General features: G+C 32.6%; 1 protein-coding gene and 1 non-coding gene across 2 annotated transcripts; both read right to left on the bottom strand.

Annotated features, from left to right (window-relative positions):
- Window positions 1–2854: 2854 nt before the first annotated feature.
- LOC134241649 (uncharacterized) lies at window positions 2855–9784 on the bottom strand. The gene is made up of 17 exons (XM_062723683.1): window positions 9662–9784; window positions 9275–9576; window positions 8881–9035; window positions 8501–8738; window positions 6969–7074; window positions 6734–6821; window positions 6544–6639; window positions 6380–6430; window positions 6029–6113; window positions 5661–5720; window positions 5390–5566; window positions 5099–5237; window positions 4438–4546; window positions 4278–4350; window positions 3825–3968; window positions 3601–3746; window positions 2855–3137 (listed from the first exon to the last, which is right to left on the bottom strand). Exons 1-17 carry the CDS (start codon window positions 9690–9692, stop codon window positions 2903–2905), a joined length of 2235 nt encoding a protein of 744 aa, XP_062579667.1. The 5' UTR covers window positions 9693–9784; the 3' UTR covers window positions 2855–2902.
- A 444-nt stretch (window positions 9785–10228) lies between these two features.
- On the bottom strand, window positions 10229–10302 carry Trnas-aga (transfer RNA serine (anticodon AGA)). Its single transcript has one exon. It is a non-coding gene; the product is annotated as a tRNA-Ser (tRNA).
- Window positions 10303–10968: the final 666 nt, after the last annotated feature.

Genomic DNA, 10968 nt, shown 5'->3' on the forward strand with positions numbered 1-10968 from the left:
ATTATTACTTTAATTAATAACTAGCAAAAAATTATCATGATAATCGTCATAATCAATTAATTGCTTTATAAATAAAGGGAAATGAAAAATTTTATTACACTGTGCTATTTATTTTCAATTTACTGTTTTTGTCCGTACAGCATTATCAAACTAATGCCCTGTTCACACGACAAGTTTAATTCGCAGTAAATTAATGCGAAGTAAACTAATGCGAATCAAACTAAAAGCAGAATTGCGTTCAAACACACAACCACGTCATTCTCAAGCACTTTAAAATAATTCCAAATAGCTTATATTTGATATTAAAGTATTTTTATCAATAGAAATTGAAATTGCACTTATTAAAAAAACGTCTCTCATAACGTATCTATATAGTAATAAACACATTTTTTCTAAGTTTTTTTTCAAAAATAGCACAATTTTAGCATGATGCAGGAGAGCATTTGACTTAATTTTGCCATTACGCATGCCCCAGAATTTAATTCAAATATTTTCTCTAAAAAAACGTAATAAAATATATGGTTTATTTATAAATAAAGAGAAATGGAAAATTTTATCACACTGTGCTATAATAATTCCAGTAACTTTACGTTTAATTTTTTTTAAACTGTTTTCGTGTGAACAGGGCATAAATTTACGTATAAATTTCAATATTGATCAGTTATAAAACTAATTAATTTTCTTACGATAATAGCAACATTAGATGAATTTAAATGATATGAAAGATGGAACCACAACAACATGGTTAACGAGAATTTACATTCATGAACTGGGAGTCAACAAATTAATCTTCCATGGTCGATTTCAGACTTATATTGTCGATATTCAAATAATCCCTCTTAGAATGCTGGAAACATACACCATTTAAATAACGACAGGTTAAAAAACTCATATTCCTCGGTAAACAACTAAATTTGCTGCTAAAATGAAATTCTTCTTAAACTTTATCAATGATCCTTTTTTATCAATTTTACTCGGAATATTCTCGTCAAGGACCTCTAGACTTCCAACATTTAAAAACATGTTGATATGAGATTCGCATTCTAAAGATTGTGATGGATATTGTACAGATAATATACATAGTTGTGTTACTTTCGGAGCTGGTCCGAGGTATTCATTTTATTAATTATACTCTGCAATTATTAATTTTTTTTTGTATTGTTTTTGAACAAAAATAAATTTTAATTTTTGGTTGACAGGTTCCTCCATTTCTTGTCTAAACTGCGTGTTTGTGTACAACTCAGATCTTTCGGAAATTCACGACGCAAACATAAATCGTGCAGTAACTGAATCCATAGACCCTTATACTACAACTCCAGAATGTCGAGCTGGGGCCGAGGACGCAAAATCCCATATGTCCACCTGTTCTTCTAGCACCCAGGGGAAAATTCCCGCGTGTGTGGCATATGAAGGAGATTTTATTTTCGTTTTGGCATCATCTAAATTAGGTATCTTTTAAACTCATTCCTATTCAGCAACTAATAAGAGTAAAGGCGATGACAATTTAAAAAAAACAACTCCTTATATAAAGATCTAAAGATCATTTGTAATTATATCCAAGGAATTTGATACTAAGTTTTTCTTTTATACATATAGATGCCAATTTTACGGCGTCTGTAGTCTACAGAGGCTGTGTAGAAGTTGACGCAAATTACCTCACATCCTGTTACCAGGTAAAGGAAACTGAATGGATGACACTGCCTTTGCCTTCAAAACTTCCGATGTTGACAAACTGTGCTTCTGCCGGGTACTACACGGGATCTGTCTGTCATACAACTGTTTTAAAAGCTGAATCGGCAGGTTACAAACAAGATTCAGGAGGACTTCCTGAACACAAAACTGCATTTATAAAGATTATTTTGTTGTTTGTATTCTTACAATTCACTTTTCTGTACTAAAAATCAGATATCACTTTAGATTTATTTGTTGTGCCATGCAGCTGATGCTCATTTATCACAAAAATCATGATGAAAAGAATGTCAATAAAAGTTTTTATTTAGGTACATGGATTAGTTGTAAAACTGATAACTAATATCAATACTCTGCAAAAAAAAAACCATATGAAATAATATTATAGATGTGACAAAATACAAGAGTTTTCTTTTATGTATAATTTTTAATAACTCTGCATTTTAATGGTGGGGTTTTTATGACATCAAATTGATTTATGAAAAAAAAAATTCAACATTTTTCAATAGCTTGCTGGAAGATATTTTTCAAAAAAAAAAAGATGAAACATATATTTTGAAAATGATGCACGTTAACACCAGCATCTGTTAATCATCAAGTTCAGACTACTTAATTGTTTAAAAAATCCAATTTAACTAAGCAACCAATCAAACCATTTTTAAATATCAGTGTCCATTTTTATCAAAAAATCAGTATACATGTAGAAAGTCAAAAATCTTTTTTTTTCTTGTTGAGAAATGGATACATGAAGCCTATAAACGTCTTACGTTTTGATAATATTGATATTAAAAAAATATATATTAGGAAATTTAGATTTTCTTAATTTTTTTGTGCTACCTAATTAATTATCAAACATGTTTTTATTTACTTGCATCTATGAAGAAGAAATTTTTTATTAATTTTCTATACATGATGAAGAAAACTTGCTGCTGCCTGCAACCATATCAACGACGTTTCATTATTGAATTAACATTTGTTACTTCCATTTATAGCTCAACTCATTGGGCCCAAGTAAACTCGAAATTCACGACACGACAGAGTTTACTGCATCTTTTCAATTTTAGATGTTGTGCTAACTACAGATTATAATAATGTCCGACAAAATTGTATGGCGGGATAACTGTCATCATAGCATACATGTACCTCCTAGTTTCCAACCCCATCATACAAATGTGTTGATGAATTTTCTTTTATCATTGTTTTATTTTCAACTTCAATAAACGCACTTGCCAGTCAACATAGAAATACAGTTAAATCCTGTGTTTTTAATTGGACAAGTTCCAGATTTTAGTTCTCCATTCAGTACATAGTGAATTGTGATTTCCTCAGCCGCAGCTCCCAACAAGTTTATTAATAGATCCGCCTCTTGATATACGATTGATCTGATTCTAGTACTTGATGCTGGTAACCATTTACTAGTATCTCCTAGGAGATAGACCTCGTTATCACTGCAATAAAATTTCAAATTAAATTTCATATATTATTTAATGAGGTGTGAAAACATGAGTTATAATAATAAATGATCATTTTGATATTTTTACGCATTGCATTGTAATATAATTCACATGAGGTGTATATCAAAGTGAATAAAATGCTTTTGCTTGAGTTTCTCCTGTGCCATATTTGTTCAGTGCACATTTAATGCCATGTTTTATTAGTTGTGTGAATTTTTGTTGCATTGAACAATTCCATTTCATTTTTAGGTAAATGTACATTTTTATAAACTGTTTTTTACATTATATATACGTATTGGTATATACGTTTACAATGATGTTCAAAATATATTTGAAACAAAAATGTTATACTAGATATACATACAAAACAGGCAATCAAGCATCATTAAAGAGTTTAAAAGACTAAACCTCTTAAAACACACTGAGATGTCATTAAAACAAAAAATAATTCTTTTACCCATGATTCATCTTTGGAACAAAGTGATAAAGGCAGAAGGCAGTCTTGGTACAGTTATTTGGAAGAACTAACTTTTCTGATTCCTTAAATTCTCGGACTGAGGACGGATCATTATAATCATAGTAAGCATATGGCACTCCTGGAACCTGGAAAATATTGTCCACAACCAAGGGAATGCGCATAGAAATTAATTAATTAATTAAAATTAAGAGTTGCATGCTTACCAGGAATTCCATATCCTTGTATTGCAGTGAAACATCCCCTGTTGTATCTACCGCCAGTATTGTTCCCCAGTGTAGGGCAGTGTCGTTTAACATGTTGACGCTGTAAGTCGACCAAACTTCAATTTTCGACGATTCAAAAGCTTCCTTGAAGAAAAGAAATTAAAATCAATTTTAATGTTTCTTCTGTAATTAATAAAAACATTTTATATGCTTTCTGTTCTACTCTAACAATCTCAGCGTCTTTTTTTACCATATATTTCTAAAAATACTTGAAATAGATGTTCAGATAGAATAACTTCACATAAACTGTATACTGGTATTTACTGATTGTTACTTTAAAAAGTGAAAATCTGGTTATTCATATGTTTTTATTTACATTCTAAAAATATCAGAGGATTAGATAACAATATCTTACAAATCAAGAACATGCTTGTATTCTGAAAGCAATATAACCTTTATGATTTGAACATCCATAGCAGTGGCTGGTTTCGCTGGGTGCATCAGTTGACCATAATAAATACATGTCCTAAAATGTGGATAAAACTCTTTAGCTAACTCTCTTACGGTAACCTTCAGAAAGTCAAAAAAGCCTATTATGGTGGAGTTTTCTCACTTATTGATCAGATCAAAATCCATGTGACCAGACATATCACTCGGGCCATAAGGACCAGTGGAAAGTGTAGCCACAAGAGCATTCAGCCGTGTGTAGGGCTCAGACTTCTCTGTAAGGTATATTTTAACAAAATCAGGTAATTTCAAAACCTCATGTACAATATCTTTTTAGGAAAACGACTTCAAAGCATTTGTATGTAGAATCGAAATGATTTTTAACAAAGTTATTTTGTACACGACTAATCAAAAGATAAGAAAATTGGCCATTTCCGTTTTTATTGAGAAGCAGTTGGCTACGATGTCAAAGAAACCAGTTTTTCAATTCCTCATTAGAAATATTTCTATAAAGCATATAATTATGCAGTTTGATGCTATTTATGTTTGTTTGAAAAGTGTTCAGATTTTACATTTTCCAAAGTGTTTTTGAAGTTTTATATAGAATTTGCATTTGATTAACACCACTTCTTGAATACTAATTAAGTTGTTGCACAATACCTCTGAATGAAGTTTTTCCTTCATAGTTGTTATATTTAGTTAGGAGTAAGCAAGTTTTCTTTCCCCAAAAGGAACAATAAGTAAGAAGTTATGTTGCTTGGTCGCATTTAGTTGAATTGATGGACACTGGCCTCTTTAATGATTGAATAAATGTAAATGTAGCTTACTATATCTATTTCCTGGCTGCGTTTCTGTTGTCCAGAAAGTGTCTTTTGATGGTGCTATCCCAAGAGCATGCGCAAAAAGTGACGAAACACCAATCCGCCATTGTTCTCCTCCGGGGGAATAGTCGTCACTTACACGTGCCTTAAAAAGAAAAAAAACAAAAGTAAACGATTCGCCATAAGGGATTTTTGCAAAATATTTCTTTTTTATTAAGTGAGGAACCCTTTTGTGAAAAGTGGCAATGTATTGATCATCGTTTTATTTACTACCCTATGTAAATAAATGGCTATTACTTGTGTGACTTGTGAGAGGGTTAGCGACTGTAGAGCATGTCGGGGGTTTGCCATGCAGTATTGAATGACGACATTGTTAGCCTTTGCTGCTTTGTTCATCTGTGTCAGCCACATTTCTCCCAAGGTCAGGTTCGTCTTTAAGGCCGTTATTTTGTCAAACTGAACGTTTAACCAATCCTGAAAGATACAGATTTATGACATAACCAGTATGTTATTCGTACCTAAGACATGTAAGACTGGGTTCAAAAACTTTGAAGATTGTGCATATTACCTGTTCATACATAACAAGTCCCCACGTCAAAGTCTTATTCAAAAGATCATTCCAGAATTTCTGAGAAAAAAATTACAATCAAGATAAGTGGGATGAAAATACAACATTAATCAGAAAAATTTTAACATTAATAAAGATGTCTGAATGTTTTATTTCATATCAAATACCGACATTAATTATTTGAAAAGCATGTAAACTATAAAAGGCTTGTCTGGTTGAAACACTGCTGTGAGAAAACCTGTTCTTCTTAAAGGAAGACGGTATATACAAGGTTTATTGTGGTTTCAACGCATCCTTTTAAAATAACGATCAAAATACAAATTCAATACATAGTTTATAGGTTACAGTTTTGATGAGGAGATATTTACCTGGTCTATAGGCAAAGCACCTGACTCCTCGACAATAAAATCGTACTGACCACCATTCTGTTTTGCGTAACTTGTATCCTTTGACCTTTCCATTTACAGTTTTCAGGAAAAATATTATAGAATTTTTTAATAAAAAGTTTTTAACATCGTCGGATAAATATGAATTTAAGTTGATTTTTATTACAATAAAAATATGATAAACCCCTAAATGGTGCAATTTGGGGGACAAAATTAGTGTCTTGGTTCAATTTGAATCATAATTTCATATATCATCATAAACATTTTGTATTCAACTTTTTTCTAAGATTTATTTAGTAATTTCAATAAAAGCAGAATCAAATCACATCTCACCAGTATCGATTATGTAGAGCTAGTAAGGAAAATGTGTGATTGTAGAAATATCTGTAAAATTAATGTAAATCTCAAATGACCTCAAACGACAATCATATTACTATGAAAACGATCATTACAATAACCTATATTGTGTAGTTGATTTCGTTCACTACTGTGTTTACCCAAATCCGTGAGGGAAGACATCGGAGCGTGGTTCCCACAACTTAACACCCCCTGACAGTCCTTTGTAGTACCACCAGGAGTCAAACTGGAAATAGCTACAATTCATAGTAGTAAGATTCCTGTTATATATACCCAAACAAATCGTCAATTCATTGGAAAAAATACATTTATGTTGATGTAAAATCGTACTTGAATGTATTTACTGTCTTATTTATTAGATCCATCATTGTTTCTTCATACGTCTTCTTTGGCTCTGTCTTGTAATAGTAATATGCTCCTGAAATTAATCAAAAATTAACCTGTAGTATTGTCTTACATATATATGTACATGTATATGAAATCACTTTATTCTGGAATTTTACAATTCCTTATGATTTCTATCGTTGAAGATTATAAATTATGCCATTTCAAGTCTTTAGTTTACCATTGTCTGTCCAGTACCCGGCTCTATGAAGGGTCAGATCTTGTGCCAAAGATTGCTCCTTACTGCCATACATCTTCCTCAAAGCCTTCCCCCATCCTTCAAAAGCCTGTTCATAATACAATTTTTTTCATTCATTTAAAAGTTCGTTTAATTTATGAGAAATACATCACAAACCTTGAAGAACCCCCCCCCCCCCAAAAAAAAAACAAAACAAAAAAAACATAATTTTTTCAGAGAACAAAGATTTGGTTGAAAGTTTCTTGTCAGAATTGCAAAGGCCAAAACAAGTGTCACAAGAAAACATTGATGTAACCATCAACTGTCGCCCGGGAAATATATAAAGTAAACAATGGAAATAAGTCTTGATCATCAAACCGCTTTGATATGTGTGAAAAGACATGCGTCTAATTGATGGAGACGATAGTGGCGAATATTTTGAAAACTCATAGTCGGATAAAAATCAAACAAAAATGATACAATTTTAAACTTGCTCAATTCCTCAAGTAAATGTTGGCTGCATAAAATATAAATTGAAGTTAGACACATGCATCACCTCTTTCAAAAATGTACTTTAATTTTCAATTTCCGAATATAAAACACGAACTGTGCAGAGTACGTTTTTATGCGAAAAGTAAAATTCGATGTTCTAATAAAAAGGGACCTGTCATTTTTTCTATAGTACAATGATAAGCAACTTTATATATTAAATATGAAAAACATACATATTTTTACAGATTCACTTTATGGAAGTAAATATATTATGTATCTCCTAATTTATAAAGGAAAGAACATTCTGATTAGCAATCTTTTCAATGTTTTGAAAACCTTTTATTCTGAATAACTACTCCCGCCCCAATCCCCATACACCAACACTTAAACTTATATGTATACAGCAGCCCGGTCCCCCGGGCTGCAATAAACTTTATTCAATGAACTCGCTGCTAAAGAGCAACAACAGCTTTGAAAACAGTTATAATAAAAAATTATTACATTTATCATATACTTAGTAGTAAATACACCGATTCTGAACGGTGCGATACGGGTGACGTCACAATACCCAATATCGAGGACCGGTCCGAAAATCCATATCATGTATCGGACCGGAGGGCAGAAAATCCTTATCAAACCGAAAGTAATGTTTAAAAGTTTAAAAGTAATGTTTAAAAGTTTAAAAGTTAATTCACTTCATTTTATTTATATATTCATGTAAAATACTAGTAATTCTATAATTACATTTGTGGACTTAATTTTTCCAATTACCTAAAATTGGCTCTATTAAATTTTAAAGAAAAAGATCATAAACATGTGCGAAACATTCTTCAATGACTTTTATGTGAACTCGCATATTAAGAATTTTAAATACATGTATATGATAAATAGAATATTACATACTAAAATCCATATCATATGTCATATCAGCCTTCGGGCCCCATATCAATTCTCGGGCTGATATGGGGCCACTCGTGCTGATATGACATCTGATATGGATTTTAGTATGTAATATATTCTCTATCTATATTGTAGGTCCAAACCTTATTTATTCCTTTCGCGTAATATACTATTGTAAAGTAGGTATAATGGTATGGAACTTCATCTACACCTCCCATAATGCCCCAGTAGACGTTCCCACCGACTTCCTTGTCGTGCCAGTTCGAGGCTACCATAAATTCAGTTAAAGGGGAGATAATCAAAGTATTAGCCTCGTTATCAAAAATAACCAGTGGTCCACCAGTAAGACCGTCCCTTATTTCCTTCGTCTTACTTCCCCATCTGTAGAAATAGGATTCATCGAAAAATGTCCATATTGCATACATGTACATTTTATGTGTATTGAAACGTACATTTTTGAGCATCAAACTGGTAAACGTTCAAAAGTTATATTAAAAAAAAAGTCTGTACTGGAGATGCTTACTTTCCGATGACTTTATTTGTGTCTCCTAACATATATCCACCAAATGACAGATAACCCCTGTCAACAACACCGTCCTCAATCCGGAATCCCGGAAATCCAGAAATGATTTCATCAAAAGATTTTGCTTTCGTACCAGTTCCTCCGTCTGTGTAGTTCTATTTCAAGATATAGAAACAAGTTAACAACTTTTCTTCTGTAACCTTTCACAATACACATGTTTTGTTAGAAAAGTATATACATAGATTTATAAGTCTTTAACATTTTATTTTCAGTCTTATTGATCTTTGATAAAATAGTTATCCACATAGAACTTTCTCAACTTTTTCCTAAAAGGAAAGTTATACTTGGTATTTACAACTCATTTGAAAATAAATATTTTTTAACACTTGATTACCTGCACAAAAACAAGGATGTTGGGGTCGTCGTAATATCGTATAGAGACGAACATTTCCTTCTTCCCAGCCCTGTACAAATAATCTCTTGTGGAAAAGTTCCCCAGTTTGTCGACTCCTACCTCCTTCCCAGTATAGAACAGCTTAAGCGAACCATCTGCTGCAGAGAAAAGCTTACCGCTGTCCCGGAAAAATGTCGGCGCACTTCCCAGCCACAAGTTCCCATCAACGTAAAGAGAGTAATTCCCATGGTCGTCAGTTTTAAGAGAAAATGGTTTTTGTAAAACTGCTATTTGGATGAAGGCTAAAATAAATTAAGGGGTAATATTTTTATCCTTTATAGCAATATTACAACATATAAGTTTACTATTAGACCAAAGTATACTTACATTGAAATACGATAAAGAATTTGGTAGACATTTCCTAGTGTGTTCCAATTTGATAACAGTACGGTCTCTTATCTTCTTTTCGAAAACAACAAATAATGGTAGAATGCATGTAGTCTTCTGGAAATTCAACAGTTTTGTATCTTGCTTCGCTTAAAATGACAAGTTTTACAAAACTACAAGGGTTGAAAAACAATTTCAACTAATTCTAACCAAATCCTGTATTATAGTGTAGTATGGAAAGGAGGAATGAGTAAACATACATTGAAAATTCATAAATACATATATATTGAAAACATATGGCTGGTGACCCCTGTATTTCCAGTCAGGTGCTCTAACCACTGAGCTATCTAGGCCGATGTCCTCAATCCAGCCTAATTTCCTACATTCCCCCTTCCTTAAATAGTCTTCGACCCCGAAGACACAACTCAAGTTCACCTTGTCAGGACTTAATATTAGTAATTATACACTGCCTGAACAAGGTAGGCCACGGCACCATCTGTAGTATGGAAAGGAGGAATGAGTAAACATACATTGAAAATTCATAAATACATATATATTGAAAACATATGGCTGGACCGGGAATCGAACCCGGGACCCCTGTATTTCTAGTCAGGTGCTCTAACCACTGAGCTATCCAGGCCGATGTCCTCAGTCCAGCCTAATTTCCTACATTCCCCCTTCCTTAAATAGTCTTCGACCCCGAAGACACAACTCAAGTTCACCTTGTCAGGACTTAACATTAGTAATTATACATTATATATTGCCTGAACAAGGTAGGCCACGGCACCATCTGTAGTATGGAAAGGAGGAATGAGTAAACATACATTGAAAATTCATAAATACATATATATTGAAAACATATGGCTGGACCGGAAATCGAACCCGGGACCCCTCAGTCAGGTGCTCTAACCACTGAGCTATCCAGGCCGATGTCCTCAATCCAGCCTAATTTCCTACAATAGTTTCATTCATCAAATGTCTATTACAGTAAGAAATTCTTATATGAAAACCTTTTGTGGTACAGGAGGAATGTTGCGACGATTTGCAAAATTGTCATATGTTCTAGCTGAAGGCGAACGCTAAAAATTTGGGATATGTTAAAATAGTAATTAAATGTTTTTTTTTAATAATATGTAAAAATTTGAAACACGAAAAAAAAAAAAATTCAATTGAAATAAAAAAAAACAAACCTGCAAAAGTTGTGGCCAAGGTAAAAGTTTTTTGAAAAGTAGGTCAAACTCCAAGGTCAAGGTCCAAGGGGCAAAGTTCTAGGTATTCGTTGAAAGGTCTTCTCACAAGAATTATAT

This window comes from Saccostrea cucullata, unplaced genomic scaffold (genome assembly GCF_032062105.1).
Source record: "Saccostrea cucullata isolate Sc308-1 unplaced genomic scaffold, CSIRO_AGI_Scuc_v1 ctg267, whole genome shotgun sequence".
NCBI lineage: Eukaryota > Metazoa > Mollusca > Bivalvia > Ostreida > Ostreidae > Saccostrea > Saccostrea cuccullata.

Bases quoted from the DNA above. Each gene is read 5' to 3' on its own strand.
- LOC134241649 (XM_062723683.1), bottom strand. From the start codon at position 9,692: ATGTCTACCAAATTCTTTATCGTATTTCAAT. The intron at 6,431-6,543 runs GTAAACACAGTA...TTAATTTTACAG, and splicing joins GTCTTCCCTCACGGATTTGG to ATATTTCTACAATCACACAT. The intron at 3,747-3,824 runs GTAAGCATGCAA...AATATTTTCCAG, and splicing joins ACAAGGATATGGAATTCCTG to GTTCCAGGAGTGCCATATGC.